This window comes from Petromyzon marinus, chromosome 3 (assembly GCF_048934315.1).
Source record: "Petromyzon marinus isolate PM22_M1 ecotype Great Lakes invasive population chromosome 3, UKy_Petmar_22M1.pri1.0, whole genome shotgun sequence".
NCBI lineage: Eukaryota > Metazoa > Chordata > Hyperoartia > Petromyzontiformes > Petromyzontidae > Petromyzon > Petromyzon marinus.
The window spans coordinates 16,557,095-16,575,809 of record NC_133669.1 but is presented as its reverse complement, the minus strand read 5'-3'; the positions used below and the strand labels follow the sequence as shown (position 1 = coordinate 16,575,809).

Here is an 18,715-nt window from a genome sequence, read left to right as displayed (position 1 = left end):
TTCTCCTAGTTGCAGTTTCTCCGAGTGGAAGTCTCTCCGAGTGGAAGTTTCTCCGAGTGGCAGTCTCTCCGAGTGGCAGTTTCTCTGAGCTGCGTGGGAAGCCCCCACTGTGTCGCGTCGCCTTCTAGTGGCCTACTCGACATCAACCCCAGAGTTCGAAAATAAGAGTTCAATCGCAGACACAGTCCAACTGCCTTGAGCCATTATGCACCCGGCTCTCCTGACTGTAGAAGCAAACTCCCAGTTCAGATGATTCACCCGAGACTGGTCACTGCTACAGAGGTGTCACTCCTGTGGGACTGTAACGGGGACGTCATACACCCTGGGATATGGGAATTGTCAATCACCAGGCCAGGTGCGAGGTCTCTGGGTCCAGGTGTAGGGTCTTTGGTGCAGGGTCCCCAGGCCCAGATGCAGGGTCCCTGGTCCAGGTGGGCCTGGGTGGCCCTTCACTCCATCATTCCCTCTGGAGTGAGGGAACGGTTCCCACGGCCACCAAACTCCAGAGTCGCTTCTCAGCCTCCGCCGACGTTCAGCACGGGCACTCGCCCTCGGGAAGCTGAAACCCGGAATCCAACCAAGTTTGCGGAGACTCCACGGTCTGGGGAATCTATCCTCGGATTCTTAGGTAACCTTCACTATGGCCTGGAATCTTACAGACTCCTAAATGCGTTGATGTCGGCAACATAAACATTGATTTTAAATATATAAAATTATCTTTCCTGTAAAGAGTGAATGAAGAGAAACACATCGACATTGATAATTCATTAAAAACATCGCGTGTTTTTGATATATGGTAGTAATGTTTTTCTTTCGATTCTATTCTGTCCTATTCTTGTGTATAATGGCAATACGTTCAGGAGCTAAATGGCAATTAAAAAAAAATAACTATTTTTTATATTTTACCAGGTAAGACCCACTGAGCTATATAGCTCTTTTTTCAGAAGCAACCTGGCCACAAATTATAGCTCAACGAAGTGGCTTATCACGTGGCAATGTATAGCAGCTAAATACTCTAAACGCACGTTTCTAAATGTGGAAGGAAAAACCGGAGGACCCTGAGAAAAATCCACGTGACCACGGGAGGGAACATGCAAACTCCAAATATACAGGCGTCAGGGTCGGGATCGAACCCACAACCCCCTGTATACCAGGCGAGAGGGCTTCAGAAGTTAAAGTTCGTGTAGTGTTGATATTTTTCCTCCGTTGAAGCAGCGCAGATTTCATTGATTTACTGCACGGGTCCATGGTCCCATCCATCCCTGCTGGTAATACCAAGGAGCAAAGGGGCAAAGCGTGCCCCCGTGTGGCAGCCGTGGAAATGACAGCCACGGGGGACAGCTATTGGACTATTGAGAGCAGATTGTGAGCTGACGGTGGCTAGACGCAAGCTCATGTTGATGGGGATCGACCACACATCAAAATGTTGATGGGGGATATTTATAATTTGTTGTGGTGAAAGCAAACTGCTGCTGCTCGTAATGGGAATTGCCGGTGAAGCGACACTGCCAGGACTTTATTCGAGCTCTTGTCACCGACGCATTGAGCTGTTTCGATTGCCGAAGGTGATCATGGCCAGAGATCAATGAAGTTGGCCGTCCTCGTGAAGGTGGCCCGGCCTTTGCTTTGTGAACACGGCTGCTTAGGACAACCTCAAAGGCATGGCCGGACTTTTTTGTTTGGGGGGGGGGGGTACGGCGGGAGGGGGGGGCAACTTCCTGCCCAAACTGGGCACCTTGGTCGCGAAAGGCTACGCGTTAAACTGGGCACCTTTATATTTTTTTGCAGTTTACAATGAAGAAAAAATATCCACCCGTGATTCCTATTGTTAGGGATAAAGCGAACACCTGCCCTCCCCCACCCCACATAGAAGTCAAACTCCGCCTATGTTCAAAGGCCCAACAGGTCAAGCAGCCAGCAACAAGACAAAACCATGACCAAGTTGTAATAGATGAGAGTTATCCTTGATTTACGGCTTAAAGAGCTTGGGGACAAAAACAGACACGATGGGAATGGAATTGCACGTGGGAACCGGTCTTGAAACATGACTTTCCATCAATGGTAAATGATCCACCAGCAGAGGTAGCGGCATCGCTTTAAACTTCTTCGGGGCGCGTCGCCAAGCCCAACGTTCACCAAACACAAACTTGCACAAGACTGTGGACACTCAAAACTAGTGAACAAGAGGGGTTCGTTCAAGGCATAGGTAAGCAAAGATCACCGCCACACCAGGTTCACTCGAGCAAAGCAATTTTTTTTTATTAACAAAAAATGTTTGTCTACTTGGAATATAGTCAAATAATAACAATGACATTGGCAGCTATTTTTCATTGTGAAGACTATGTACACTACTACAACAACAACGACTAACATGGTTCACAATATGAAAATGATGTATTACAAATATACAAAGTGCAAAAAAGTAAGGCATAATGAACGGGAGATGGGAGTTCACGATGGGGCAATGTGCCTGGGTGCATGCAAATGTGTGATACGTCCACAAGGCCCCCCCCTCCTCTCCACTTCGTCCCCCTTCATCAACTACCTCCGTCTCAAAAGCCACGGGCCTCGAACATTCCTCTCTGAACCGCTCAAAGTCAGGCCGCTCGCAATAGCAAACGGCCAATTACAGTAACGTGAGAGCATTAGGGATCGCGTGGCAATTTCTATGCAAACATGAAAACAACTTATAGTTGTAATGGGTTTCCTGTTCACGGGCGCACACAATTCCACTTAGGACATCGCATGAAGCACCAACGGAGGCGAGTAAGCAATCAGCCGCACGTACATCTGGCAACGCCGCGGATGTTGTTGTAAGACGGCGAGAACGAGCGCACGGACGACACCTCACAATGAATGATTGACACTGGGGAGTTTTCGGGTCACGCCATTGTTATTTTCGAAACCTTACAAGGGGAGGAGGAGGAGGGGGGGTGTTGCAGGCTATGTCGTGTAATCTTTAAAAAAATGACAGATGACAAATTAGACCAAAGTAAATACGTACATGTACAAAGTATTTCTAGACTTAAAGCTTTTGTGACTGCAGGAATTCATATTCTTTGGGTCTTTCGGTAAAGTCACGTGGATATAAAAAATAATAACAATAAAAGAATAGAAATAAAGTGTTATTATTTTTGCTATCTACGTGACTTTAGCGAAAGACCCAAAGAATATTAAGTATTTCTACTTCGTGTGTTTTTATAGAGGGAATTTTTTAGGATTGTGTGGGGTAAAAAAAAAATAACAGAATTATGGGTGACCCCATTTAAGCCCTTTTTGCATAAAACACGGGGCAATGAAAAACAAAATATCATTTGTACCAATAGTATCTGCACCACTTACACAAAACAGTGATGATTCTCATTAACGATATTTTAGCATTGTCAAATTGTCACTTTTATTAAAATCTTTCTTCAGGCATTTGAACAGCTTTGTTAACGTAAGCTTGAAATACAGCACAAGTCTGCCTTTGAAACACGTGTACACACACGCCACCACATATTTACGATCTAGTTTCCTATGAGGCTAAAGCTGCCTGAAGCTGATGACAAATTTAAACAGGCACAGAGGCTGATTACTTGACCATTTTGGCCTCCCGTGACAAATCTGCTGTTTGCACGTAACATACATACATACATATTTGGGTTTACACAGAAAAATAGCTTTCATTTATTTTTTTTTAATATAAACTAGTTTAGACTAAAATTCAAGCTTTTATTTTGAGGTGATGTGCGTACATTTCAATTCCTTTGATAAAAGCAGGCTTTTTTTAAAGGGGCTTCAAATATTACACCGTGAACTAAAAGGGGCATGTTTTGCTGTTGTTGTAAATTCAGGTGCCCCAGGAGGCGTCGAATGCAGCGTCCGCTCGATGTGTGCGCTTCTGCTACACCGCGGTAAAGCAGCGACAATGTCTTCCCTGATAAACCTCGAGGTTCACCGCTGCACAAACACGCCACGGCCATCTCCAGAGGCGTCCAAACGGAAACGTATATAGCGACAATTACGCCGCTCATGTTTGTGCACTAATGAGACCACCCTCTTGGTTACACTGGAATTTTTTCTTGCACATTTCTAACCGTTTTTAGACCGAATGCACCTCCCCCTCCCCGCCTCCCACATCCCCCCAAATATTAATTATTTACAAGAACAAAAAAAGTAAAATTAGTCGCGTTATAGAGTCTGTTTGATTGGCACCAAGGACGATTGCATACCATGCCGCTGATTACAACTACGCAGATGATATCAAACGCGGTGTATCTATATAAGCAAATGTGTGTGGTGACCACTTAAATTTTCCTGGTCAGCAGCCGCGCAGCTTTCGAACAAAACATGCCGCATTGCGCTAAGTTACACAGAAATTATTGTACCCGAAAAAGAAAAATCTCCAGGTTGAACCACGAATACACTATAAGCATTTTTTTTACAACATCCCGAACCATTGCTGCGCGTACCCCGTAAACAAAAATAAATCATTGTTAACAATACTGTATACACAAAGTATCGGTGCCAGAAACACGCCACCTACAGCACACACAAGCAAGACTGATTCAGAAAAGTGCTATGTACTAATTTGGCTAAAGTTCAAATCCTATTTTGGGCACTGTAATCATTTGCCACGAGCGTTTCTTGTTACAACTTGTGTGGAATGGCTTAAAAAAAAAAACTACTTATTTTGTGCCATTGAGCCAGTCGTGCGTAAGATCCGGGTGGAAAGAGGCGACGATGTAAACACTTTTGTTCATTAAAGCAGCGGAACCTCCTCCTCTTCTTTCAACGAATCTTGAGATTCTGCGAGTCCTTTCGGGGATGAGCAGTAGAACTTTGGTTGTATTGGATGCTAAATGCCTGCCTTGTGCGGAGAGAGAAGCGTGCGATCTGCAAGTGTTCCCGTGTTCTGAACCTCCCCTCCCCCCGAGTGACGTCGCCTCCTGTGACTTGGCACTAAGCTACAGAGTGATGGTGCCAGTAGACTGACGGCACTAAGCTAAGGAGTGATGGTGCCAGTAGACTGACGGAACTAAGCTACAGATGGTGCCAGTAGACTGACAGCACTAAGCTACAGAGTGATGGTGCCAGTAGACTGACGGCACTAAGCTACAGAGTGATGGTGCCAGTAGACTGACGGCACTAAGCTACAGAGTGATGGTGCCAGTAGACTGACGGCACTAAGCTACAGTGATGGTGCCAGTAGACTGACGGCACTAAGCTACAGAGTGATGGTGCCAGTAGACTGACAGCAAAGGAGGACGATTCGTTTACATTTCTGCGTGCGATACAAACATTTACCGAAAATAAAATACACATTTTCAGGGGACTCTTGCTGGCAGCGGTGTAGGATAAGCCGCTGATAAAACCTCACCAACATTGGTTACACAGTTATCAAATGCTCCACAATCTGAAATGTGAGGCAATGTTTTGGGCGATGCATTTTATTCCGCGCAAAGCGGAGGGAAGGCACGAGACCGACTCGTATTTAATTGAGCTTTTTACAACTTGATGAGCGGCTATACGATTACAAAAAGGACGGCGGGACTATGCTCTTCCAATAGCAGCTTTTACGCAACGACATTTTTGTTAGGGATTTAAAAACAGAATGTAACATTGATGTAACAGTGAGGAACATGAGTGGCAATGACACGCAGTGCCCTGTTAGCGGCTGAGTCCGTCTCGCTGTGCCACCAAGCCTCTTCCCCACCCATGGAGAGGAGGCCCCACTGAATTCTCCTTGTGCTCTAGTTCACTGGGGTACGTTGCCAATCCAGACGATCCACAATGTGCATTCGCAAACACCACCGGCACCACCACCGGAGTCCATGAGGCCAGAGCAGACGCTTCACTCGTCGGTAACCTCCCGAGGTGGCATCACGTCAGCGGTTCTCCAATTCCTGCGTGCGGGCCAATAGCGGTGAATGATTGCGATTAGCGCTTGGATTGAGCAGGTGAAGGGTAGCGACTCTCGTTAGCCATACATAAACAATGCACGCTACCCGAGGGAGAGCCAGTGTCTGCTCTGGCCCATGGGCTAACTATGAAGAGAGCTCTCCTCAGGGTGAGGGCCTATCCAAGGTGATCTCGCTCGCTTACAAGCGGTCACTGCTTATGATCATGCTGCAAGTTAAACATGACGTGTGGTACACCTTCCAGAATGCACTAAATAACATCTTTTTTTTTTAAAAACATATCTTTCATATTTAGTCATTTTCCTGTGAAGCTATTTAAATGTGTTTGCTTAACATCAGCTAAGGGGAAAACTGTTCTGATGCAAAACATAAAATGTGTTGTTTTTGACACAGACGCACGTAACCCGGTGGAAATGCACCGAGGTATTAATCTCTTTGTAAGAGATTTTATTCTGGGAAAGCTGTGGTTTAAAACAAGCTCTAAAATGCCCTCAGCTCACACTCTCAATTGGATAATAAAGGAGAAACCATCGCTTTGAGTTGTTTCACGAGACATTACCACCAGACTGAGGAAACTCTTTGAGAAAAACCCAGGGGTGGAAGCACAGAGGAAGTCAACGGGAAAAAAAAAAACACCGCCACTTGTGGCCAACTGAACAAAACCCTAGGTAACATCCATATAAAAACCAACGACATATATAAAAGTACAAAAATTAACATAAAAAATGACAAAACTACCACAGCAAACTCAAAACAGCAAAAAAAATGCAAGAAAATCTGGCTGCTGCTGCCTGCATGTCATAAACTAAATACACGTGTACATCATGAGTCGTCGTGACAACACAAAAGGCGATTTCAAATATACAACTCGGATTCTGTTGCCTCATCTCTCCGTCGCCGTGACTAGTTCGGATTCGCTGCCTCGGAGCGCTGCCCCTCGGCGTGTGTTTGTGGAGTTTATTGGGCGGCGTTCATTAAGCGATAATTATGGGTTCTGCTCCTGAGCCTGGAGGGATTACAACGGACAGCAGAGTCACACCGCAGGGCTCACTTCACACCGATATGGCAACGGTAAACGACAGATCGCTCCGACCTATCCGCGCGATAGTGGTCACCGCCGCTAAACGCAGAGTCGCCGTCGGACAATACAGGCCAGTGTTGGACAAGGCACAACGACTGAAACTCCGCAAGGGACCCGTCACCACAAGGCTGCCGATTTAACGCAGTAAAATACGAAAAACTAAAAAAAAATCTAATATTCAAACTTGATTTGAAGCTTTCGTGACACTGCAGGAATTGCTCTTTGGTTCTTTCGGTAAAGTCACGTAGAGAGAAAATAAAATTATAAAATTTCAGCTAAGTAGGAAATAATTATTTATTTTCTTTCTGCATGACTTCACCGAAAGAACCAAAGAATACTCTAAAAAGAATACTCTTTGGTTCTTCAAGTCACGTATTTAGAAATAAAATAAAACAAACCACGACGTTGCGACGGCAACACAAGCGCTTGTGCTGCGGTCGCAATGTCGTGACTCATTTTATTTTCTACCTACGTGACTTTACCGAGAGAACCAAAGAGTATGGATTCCTGCAGCGTCACGAAAGCTTCAAATCAAGATTAAACAGAAGAGTAATCTAATATTCACCGTCCATTCTTACGCGTCGAAACACAACAAGTCTGTTTGCCTAGCACCGAACTTAAAGTTGGCGCGAATTTCTTACTTGGTAGTGGTCTCTTCGCGCACACACACACATTCTAGAGAACGTTTAGTGGTCATAACTTCTGGGAGCGTCTCTCCCTGCGTCACTGTGCTCAATGGGCGCCGGCGTGGTTGGTGCTTCGAGTGGCTGCTGCTGCAGTGGCGGCGTGCTGTGGAGTGTGCGCGGTTGGAACCCGCTGGGCCGCCCGGGTTAATACTGCGGTATCAACCCGTACAAATACGTGCCGTCTGCTTCACACATTGGCCATTAAAGATCCGGTGAGGCCATTCGATAAGTGGGACATTTTGTGCCGACGTCATGGTCCAAATGTGAAAAATTACCTCAAAATAACTCTACTGTGATGACACACAGCGACATCGTCCCCTACTTTAAAACTACTACTATACAGCGTGAAACCATAGCGCCTTCGTGATCGCCTTGTGCTATAGGAATGGCACAAATACCCAATGTATTAATTGTTATCGGCTACTGAACACCACATCCCCCAGACGTGCGAAAGTGCAATTCACTAGTTAATCTGCCATTTGTCGTGCTCCGCAAATTACAAGGCGGAACTCATAACGTCGCCATGAAGCTGGGTGTGGTTGCGGGGTGGCCTTGTGCTTTATGCCGCAATGATACATACGCTCGCTTCCGAGGCTCGTCTTGTTTGGGGGGGGCGACACAGGAGAGGGCCGATGACTTGCATCAAGGAAAGCAGCACACTCCTTTGCTTTGCTTGAAGCAGTTTCTGGAAACCTTAATTTTGGACCCACCTCCTTGGTGGTGGCAGGGGGGGGGGGGTTCGAGATGTAAGGGAGGGCGTCCGCAGTTGTTCTGTAGACCGCGAGACGCGAGAGTGTTCACGTTGGGTTGCTCGAGCAGCCGGTGTGTGACACCCGCTCCCACACTCCTTCACCTCTGCTCGATCAGGGGATGTTTGTACGGTGATTTTCGGCGGTTGTATTATTATTACCCGTTTGAGCTTTTAACTGTTACGTTCTTTGTGTTACTCGTTAAACACCTGTACCAGCGTTGAAAGCTTCGGACAGAGATTTCAGGTCGTGGGCTCATGGGTAATGACGATGTGCATGGCCAGAACTCAGTTGTGGTTCCAGAGTGCTGGTGGCGCAGCTCCGGAAGACGGGGGACGGAGGGAGACGAAGGGGGACGGAGGGGGGCGAAGGGAAACGGAGGGAGATGGAGGGGGATACAGGGAGAGGGAAGGGGACGATGAGGGCTCGTAATCGGCTGGCCCATTCAACTCATCCCATCGTAATGACTAAACTCATGCTTTTGTGCACAGCTATTTTAAACGGGATAATTAAATTTACGCTCTGTAAACATGCATAATAATCCAATGCAACGATGCCACAGATTGACAACTGATCAATTGTCAGCAATACTTTCTGAGAGATTGAGCTCCCTGTTCTGTTCACATGCTGTTGGTAAATAATGTGTCATACCAGAGAACATGCTTTGAGTCTATTATGGCTTGATGCAAACAAATAAGTGATTAATACTTATTGTAATTTGGTGTGATTACAATACAAACAGTACTGTAACACAGGGTGCCATCACAGGGTTATTCGTGGCTGTTTAAAGCTGGAATCAAACATTCATTTGCCAAGGATGGGGAACAATTTAGTTCGTCAAACGCGAGGGCATGTCGTCACTGAAGGGCACAGAAGGCAGGTGAACTGTACGTTCCCGACGTACCGTGCTTGAGGGACATCGACCCACAAGCGTGGGGAAATGACTTGACACTCTGCAACCCAACAATTCAGTTTTTCATGTGCCATTTTAGAGAAGCCATCGGAGCTATGGAATTTTAAATGTCGATGGAAAACTCATTTCTGCAGAACTGTTTGTGTTTAGTTTGTTCTGCCCCCGCTCTTCCGATTAACACGGCTGGCTACGTACGGTGCAAAAGAAGTTAAACGTACATACATTTAATACACTGTAACCTAATATGCGCATACCTAACCCTCATCATGAGATATTTTCCACCAAACACCAGAGCATACAGACTACCTGTTTTTCCTTCAAAGTGCAAGCTAACCCTAATGTATTACCAACACCTTCAAATACTGTCGTGCCATTAATTGTAAGCTGTGTCCAGAAACCACAACTAATCCAATTTAATTAAATGAATCGTGACTTTGCCAACCTATCTTACATGGGAAAATACAGCTGATAAACAGGAACCATAAAGAAAAGGGATAAATGATGCTCAAATAACGGTCTTGCATTTTATCCAACACAAAAGTACTACGATGTAGGATCTGAGCAGCAGAGATCTTAAGATATTGAAACCAGTAAACTGCACGTGGACCGTGATGGTTATTTGACGTTCCACTGCCTTCTGGGGTTGGGTGGCCCTGAGCCCAGCACAGAATGCAGGATGTTCCAATAGAATCATCACATTCTTTCTAAAGTATGTGGTAAAAGGCTGAAGTTATAACTTGCAGCAAGTTTAACAAGAAAATGTCGCTTGTCCTGCAAAGCCTCAGTGGTAGATTTCTAGAGTCACATCGTGTCTGAGGCTTTTCCACTGCACTTTAATGTGAAACAAAAAAAAATCATTGATACTCTATGCCTTGGAGACAAAAAATATACATAACTCAAGCCGCAAATGAGAAGAAATATGTAATTGGGCTTTTTTAACCCATTCTGCGTTGTATAAACACGTTCCTTTATCAGCTACAAGCATTACGAATATACCTACGGGGTAGAAATTACACAAATAAACTGAAAGCAACACGAAAGCAAGCTACTCTGAACAATGTATAATTTGGGGGATACACTGACCGTCCTAGGAACTAATTTCACCCCTGAACGTTGGGAGAAACAGCAATCGTGATGTGACTGCTGCCAGCACCGCCATTCGTACTCCTCTCTTCACGCGACTGATTGGATGCAACGCGTTTTCCGCTTCACCCTAGGGGCATTGTTTGGACCAATCGTGATACAGCAGCGGCATGTGAAAGTGCAATTATGGCAGTGTCTGTTGGAACGGAGCGTAGTTCTGCATGTTTTTTCCACCCCCCCCCCCCCTCCAACATTACTATAGCATTTGGCTACGACAAAAAAGGTACACTGCACGTTGGACCCTGAAGAACACGATGATGATGATGTAAGCGACTGGCTCTCAAGTGTACGATGATGATGTTGCAAAGCCTACGGACCAATAAACACTGACTTGAAACAGCAGCAGCCCGATTGTACAAACATCTCTCTAAATACAGGACCAAGGCATTGACATATCTATCGAGATGTAACTTAAAGAAAAAGTGTTTTCCAAATACCCAGGTTAATATATGTTATTTAAAAAAATGTCCTGCAGATGGGGGGGGGGGGGTATCCACTAAACAGTGTGCCAAGCTAACCAGCTGCACGATATTATCACTACCAGCAACTACATGAAACCAAGATGGCATATTTAATGTGATACAAATATTTAAAAAAAGTTTTTTTTTCTTTTAATTCTGTACATTTACTGAGTGTTCTAAAGTATATCTCTAACAAATTAATTAAACAAAAAACAAAACATACAGCACTTTCCTACACCTATTACTCTGTTGTCAACATCCTACAAATCCAGTTACAAGGTTTAAAAAATAAAAATCACTCATGAGCTCGTGACGGCAATGGGATGAAAGGCGAAGGAACTGCCATGTGATTCACACGGTGTGATGATTTCGCAGCACACTGTGACAGTGTACTCGTTAAAGTAGAAGTCTGAAATAAGCCATCCAGTCTCTCCGTGAAGCGTTCATCAATACAAAACTGCTCTATTCATCAATAAGGAAACCAACACTTGTACAGACAGATCACGCATATTATTACATATCCAGCTCCACCAATGGGTGTGGTCCTTTATGAAGCGAGCACCAGTCAATATTGATATCCAGAAAATAATGCTTAGCAGGAGGTGACCCTCATGGTTCAGAGGTCAGAGCACTGAGTTTGCACCACAGGTGTTGAATCCAGTTTTCAACCTCATATGATTAAAGCAGGCTCTCAAGCTGTAGTGAGAGTTGATGGTCTCAGCCGGGGTCGCCAAAGCCTGCACAACAATCCCATGACATTCAATTTGGTTTTGCAAGTACAGCTGTACTAACGATTACAGCATGGTAGTATCTCATGAATGCCTAACATTACCACAGCGTATATTTTTTTTTGAAATATATCAAAAGCGGATCATAATTTGAATACAACTCCTTGCTTCAGCTTGATTTATTCCAACATCTGCAGCGTTTAAACGAAACATAGTTTCTGCACTTTTGGATTTTCGGTGGCTTTACGTTGACTGCAACGAGGCGCTACCGGGTGACGATGAAGTGAAAGATCTCACGGCATCGCAATTCCACCGAGCCTGTTCACAAGGATGTCGAGTTCACACACGCAGCAGCTTTTTGTCTAATGGGGTGAGATGGGTTCTGGGAAACTACATTCAGCGTTGCCTTCACAAGTGGGAGCTGGAGGCGGAGAGAGCTGCTCACCGCAGCCCCCACCAGCTCATAAAGCAAGGAGACTTGTGTTAAAAATGACACAATCCTGAACAGTCCAAACACTGAGCAAAACAACGTGTTTACAGCCAAATTGTTCGGTACCTATGGCATTCTTTAATGAACAGTACTAAACTAAATTGCGCGGTAAGCAACTTAAAAGAAACAATAATTAATGCCCCCCTCCACCCCCACCCCCTGCCATGCCCAGTTCTACACTTTTACATTTCCCACCACCACCATCATCACTGATTGAACTTTGTCCTTTACCCTGTCCATAGACATTGATGAATTAAATCGGTAAATATTTTAATAAGTATATCTTAACATTCAATACATAATGTAAAAAAAATGCAGTTGTTGAAATCGAGTATATTTGGTTAATATTTACATAACAATAGAAATTGGAAGTGTGCGTGATGCAAATTTTAATTACCCCGAGGGAGCGATGTGTGGTCTATCGCAGCTGGCCGGCTGGAGAGCGAGAGGCATGCATCAGGAATAGTGGTCATAGATACCATGACCGCTTTCCATCATCGCAGTGAACACATGCAGCAGCAGTAGCAGGCACAGGACTGATGTCTGTGGAGTTGCAGACAACACCAATGATTTCTCAGCACTTACGAATGAATGAGTTGATTGCGGTTGGCTTTAGAGCTATGTGTGCAGTTTTCGACCGAAGTTCAAGAGCCCTACCATCAAAAATGCTTAAATTTGGGTGTGGGGTGTGGGCGACCTTCAGAATATTAAGTCGGATGGCGTATTCAGGCTTAGGTCTGCGCTATCCAAGAAGTCTGTAGAAAAGAGGCTGGGCGAATTGACTCCTAGCGGGGTAAGACCTGAGTTGGAGTCCGGCATGGTCAGCTCGGCCCACTCCATGTCCAGCCCTTCCTCGCCCAGCGACAGCACGGCGTGGCCCGTGTCCATGGGTGACAGCGGACTGTCCAGCGACTCTAGGATGCCCGTGGGTGGCCCCAGGCCCCCCGTGGTGGCGTCTGCAGACGGGAAGTCCTCCAGCATGGGAAAGGGGTCGAGTTCCCCGTCCGAGTCCATCTTGAAGAGGCTGGAGGATGGGTCGGGCTGTGACAGGAGGTCCTCCAGTTGCTTGTCGCTCTCTCGGTCTCGGTCTCTGTCTCTGCTGGCACTGGTGGTACCGTGCGTATGGTGAGTGTTGTGCTCGGACGGTGACTGGGAGCAATTTGCGATACTCATGGCCGAAATCGATGCCCCAGAGGAGCCTAACTTTGGAGTGGGAGGAGGATCTTCCTTGGCATGAGCTGGCATCTCTGCAGAAAAAAAACAAGTTTAGCATTCACCAACAAAAACGTGTACCGTCACACAAGTTGGCTAACAATCAAAACAAAACCATTCAAAGTAATACAATGTATTTGATGAACCGTTCTGTAGGGATCACTGCATATCTCTTCAGATGAGTGTACCACAACCATAATGATGTTGAACACAATTCACCAACTCCGCTTACACAGAGCACTGGTTTACAGGACACGACAACGCCTGGCAGAACTGAGTACAAATGTCAGAGTTATCGTCAAGTTATATATATAGAACAGTAACGGTCAGATCAACGTATGTTTAACCCTGAAAATTGGGTAAAAGTTGCAGTTAAGAAGAATGGCATGAAACAGCAAACAATAACAACAAAGTTATTCCGTAAAACCTTAAAATTCACACTGGAAGCACTTGCTGGTAAATACAATGACAGCTCACTATCACACTGCCTTGTCATGAACACAAAAAAGTGGGCTTACATTTCAAGTAATACCCATTACTGTTTGGGCAATGATCCTCATGAAGAGTAGAGGTTAAGTGTCATTGGGCTGCCGTGTAACTAATATTGTCAATGAAAAATCCATTCAAACACTTCAGCCCAATTGTGTTTTATCATCCACCACGGGTGATCCGAGTGGATAATGCACCGCGCTTTAGTGGTAATCATACGTTGCGACTGGTATTCACGCAAGGCTCTAGCAAAGGAGGGCACTGTTTCGCAGGCACAGTCTGAAGTAGTTTCACAGTGGGGGTGGGGGGGTCATGTTGCTGTAGGCACCACGGTGGCGAAATGTTAACTCCAACGCCAGGTATGCAGGAGGTCGTGGGTTCAATCTTGACCCTGACGTCTGTATATTTAGAGTTTGCATGTCTCTCTCTCTCTTTGAGATTATTTGGCTGCTATACATTTCCATATGATAAGCCGCTTTATTGAGCTTTCATTTGTGGGCAAGTTGTTTCTGAAAAAGAGCTATGTAGTTCAGTGGGCCTTACCTGCGTGTAATCCCGGTTGAGCGCTTTGCTAGAAATATTTCATATTTGCCAAATTTGGACTATGACGCTGGCACACAATGGCCTACAATTTTCAAATGACTTATGAGCAAGGTACTCACCTCCATTCTCAATGAGAAGGTCCAAAACTTCATCCATCTGCTGACTCCGAGAGCTCTGCAAAGAAATATGAATGAATATTTAGGCGATCTAACCGAAAAAAAACCCTCTATTATGGATAATATTGGTCACGAAAGCCGACGTGTTAAACCGAATATGGATATACACTCAGAACTACGAATGCCAGCCCCGAATGTGCAATATGACTGCTATATGACAGAATGGGCCTCAGAGCTGTTGGTGGACAAAGCAAGAAGACATCACATCTACAAAGACATATTCTTAGTTCTTTCGGTAAAGTCACGTAGAAGGGAAATAATAAAATAAACATTCTCACGACGTTTCTATTGCAACACAAGCAAACATCATCAGGTGTGAAAACCACAGCAATAATTTTTTTTCAAAATTCTATTATTATTTCCCTTCTACGTGACTTTACCGAAAGAACCAAGAATATGAATCCCTGCAGTCACGAAAGCTTTAAATCAAAATCTACAAAGACAATGATTTAACGTCCTGTTTACAGATCCTGCCATCACAAAATAAATTGTCATCACATCAAAAATAACTGAACGCGTGACTTCAGAGCCACCTAACATAGTCCATGTGCAGGTGAAGGTTTTGTGTCAATGACTAATTGAGGACGAATTAAAACCCAAACGAAAGAGGAATGGAAAACGTGTAGGCAATCCCTCAGGTACGAAGATGACACGTCTTCCCGCAGATGGTGGAGATCATCGTGCATCTGCAGACGGCTGAATTGACAGATCTGAGATCCACATTCACGATTGTGACACAGCCAAGTGGTTGGGGGGGGGGAAGGATTGGGTCACTATCGCACTTTATGTCCATAAGATGCATTTCTGTAAATGTTTACTCTTACAGCGGCCCTATGCCAATCCACTGCTGCATGAAACTCTTTCCATGCCATGAGGGCTGATTGAACATACTTCACCACACTGGTCGGTACAGGTTGTTGAAGGGGTTGGGGGTAGGACCAGGATCATGGTCAGGAATTTGACTCGAATATCTGGGCTCTCAACATAGTGCGCGAACCACTGCACTACACCGCTCAACCCAGATTTATACACATTCACAGTCATGTTAATATCTCTGTCCGGATACACAAACGTTGAGATTACACGAACGTTTCTCCATTCAGTAAAGAGAACATGATCGATATGTAACTTATTGGATGCCAGTGAGGTGCATTACTAACATGCTGCTGGTGATGCTGGTTCTTGGCCTGAAGAACCGCGTCCGCGTACGACGGAGGCTGCCGGTGTTTAGAAGCCGTAGTCTGCGCCATCGGAGAGAATATGTGGTCGTGGTGCATGTGGAAGCTGGCTTGGTGCAGCGAATCCGGGACCGAGATTGACTGCAAAGAGAGACAGCGGTTTACTACCGTGGCGGAATACATCCAGGACAGTCGCCCTCCACAGCAAAATGTTTCTAGAGAGTGTGTGGCGACTGTGTTTACACACGAGAACAGCCACTGGCCCTTCACGGAGCCTGACGCACAGATCCCCATAGTTAACTGGAAAAATCTCACATTCATCAATAACACTGCATTAAAAAATATATGATAGGTGACGATAAGCCATAGCCCGAAACGTCGCCCATTACATTACCTTTCATTTTAGGGCAGCGTTATTGACTGAGAGGAACGTGCCAGGCTTTGTGTTGTTTGTGCTTGTGCACCACTGGCATGTCAAGTGCCTGTCCTGTGAAGAGGCTGGCCCCCACCGTGAGAAAACGACGACAGGGCTGGGCCCCCTGGGGAGCATGATGCACGTACCGCATTTAACAAAGTATAATATTTCCACCGAGGGGAGTGGTGGCGAAGTAATTAGCATGCTGCGTTATAAAACCAGTGACCTGAGTTTGATTCCTGGCCACGGCTACCACCAGTGGTGAGGGATATCTGAACCAGTTCTGGGCCCCCTATTCGCTAACCTGCAATAAAGTATGGTCAAACAACCCCCATGAACGAGAAGGCAAGGAGGAGGCCTTAATCAAGTGGTGGAATGACAGTGAGCTGTAAATAATTAAAATTATTACATTTCCACCACTGGCTCAGGACCATTGGCGATGAGATAAGTGTAGCACAGCGGTCCAACAAATAGGAATGCACAATTACTTTTATCAACGTAATCTATATTGACAGAGAACACAAATGCCAGTGTAGTTTTTATATTCCGTACAGAGGAAGAACAATACAGGGTGGTTGAGGGAGGTGGTGAGGGCTGAGATCTCAGAAACAAAAATGGTCAAGAGAATGTGTGCGAAAAGACGGAGGATAATGATGCAGAGGGGTAATGTGATGGCAGGAAAAAAGAGAGAGCACAGCGAACAGCAGGAGATGTGACTCGGGCAAAGAGGTGGGCAGAGGATCTTGACAGAGAGAGAAAACTGTTTAGAGTTCATCCAGAATTGGACAGGAAGCCAATGGAGGGATAGTAACAAAAGGCAGATGTGGTGGAGCCAGCGTTGTGGGAAGACGCGTGTGCAAATACACACAACGGTGTCTGGCAGCAGCATTCTGGATCGTCTAGGTTGCAGCGATGAGAGATATTTTGGGCAAAATTGACACTGGAATTTAAGGGCAGCATCGAGGCAATGGAATCTTTACAAATGGCAGACTTATTGGCCTAAAGTAGAAAATACGTTATTGATTTGAAGAAATGTAACCAATCCACAAAGGGGATGGAATGTTAATGTAGAGGACACAAAGCAGATGGTGAGGATGGGGCATTGGAAAAAACAAGTGCGTATATCATCAATGCAACATTTACATTCAAATGTTTGTCATTATGTAAAACTAAGGTTTCACTGACGAGAAGAAAAAATACAGGGATTTGATGTGTACACACGAGGATAGCAAAATCTAAGACATTAGCTGTAATCTTTTAAAGTTTTAATCAAGCTGATGATTAATTTTAACAAATGGCAAAGTATATTTTCCCAAGTGTAATTAATACATGGAAGCTATTATCTCATCAGAATATTCACGTAAGGAAAGATAACCTATTTTATGTGTTTTTTTAAACAGTGCTTTATTAATTAAGGACAACCTGAGTCTCGATATGATTTAAGTAGGTTCCTTCTTTAAGATATTTCGCCAGTTCTTTAAGTAAAGGTTTTTCACGTGGGAGGGAAACATGAATTCTCAGCAGAAATAAGAGGCCAACACAACAGATAACAAACAAAATCTGCACAAGTGTGTAACCTGATGTCATCCACCAAATTGGCCTGGCTTTCAGGAATAATGAATGGTCTAACCTGCATTTGATCCCAGAAACGGTTAAGCCTGGGCACCAAATTGAGAGTCTACCAGTGCTGTGTTTTGTTAGTTTTGCTGTATGGTGCGGAGGCCTGGACATCGCTTTAAGCTGATTTGGATCGGCTACAGTCCTTCCACACGCGATGCCAAAGAGGCCTTCTTGGCATCCGATGGTTCAACTTCGTCAGAAATGTCACGATTGTATCTGCGACCTGTCTTCTAGTGATTGAGAGCTTAGTTCGAGCGAGATACCTGTAATTTTTTTGGACACATCGCCCGTCTTGATGCGCAAACTCCAGTAAATTGCGCACTTCAGTTGGCAGTTGATATTCGAAGTGGGCTGCGACTCTCAAAGGAATGGTGCCGCACCCGTGGTTGTCCCCCGTGGTTGCCCCCGTAATATGTGGATCAAAAATTGGTATGGCAGCAAGAGCAATTTTTTGCCAATGCTGTCGCAAGACGTCACACGTTTCGCGCAACGATCCTTCGCTGACTACGTGATAAATGAATGCGTGACGTGTCACCAACCCAACTGCTGTACTGCCATCTCTGAAACCACATCAGAGCCCAGTGGGCTGGGGAGTCCCACAGCAACATAACCCCAGGGCCCACCTCTCAAGCATTCACTAAAGGGGTGCAACCACCACTGTTGGATGTTTCGGCACGGTGATCAAAATGACATGCAGCTCTGATTACACAGGAGCTGTGGAAGTGAAGCAGGCTAGTGCAGGGGTAATGCTAGTGCCCCACAGCATGCAGTGTCCGGGTTCGATAGTCGACATGGGTGGTTTTCTGTGTGGACTTTGTATGTTCTTCCCCCTGTTCTGCATGCGTTCTCTGGTTTCCTCCCCATGGTATAAAAGAAAACACACAATGTAACTGATATTGGCAAAATATCCCAATGCTGAAAATGTACC

General features: G+C 45.2%; 1 protein-coding gene across 7 annotated transcripts in view; it reads right to left on the bottom strand.

Annotated features, from left to right (window-relative positions):
* Positions 1-2,233: 2,233 nt before the first annotated feature.
* LOC116955398 (myocardin-related transcription factor B-like) overlaps positions 2,234-18,715 on the bottom strand; it is an 87,925-nt gene continuing 71,443 nt past the window's right edge. For all 7 annotated transcript variants that reach the window (XM_032976496.2, XM_076075049.1, XM_032976479.2 and 4 more), the window contains 3 exons: positions 15,735-15,893; positions 14,518-14,572; positions 2,234-13,401 (listed from right to left, as the gene is read on the bottom strand). In XM_032976496.2, the coding sequence (XP_032832387.2) occupies positions 12,854-13,401; positions 14,518-14,572; positions 15,735-15,893 (762 nt within the window). In that variant the 3' untranslated portion in view covers positions 2,234-12,853. The remainder of the gene's footprint in view (positions 13,402-14,517; positions 14,573-15,734; positions 15,894-18,715) is intronic.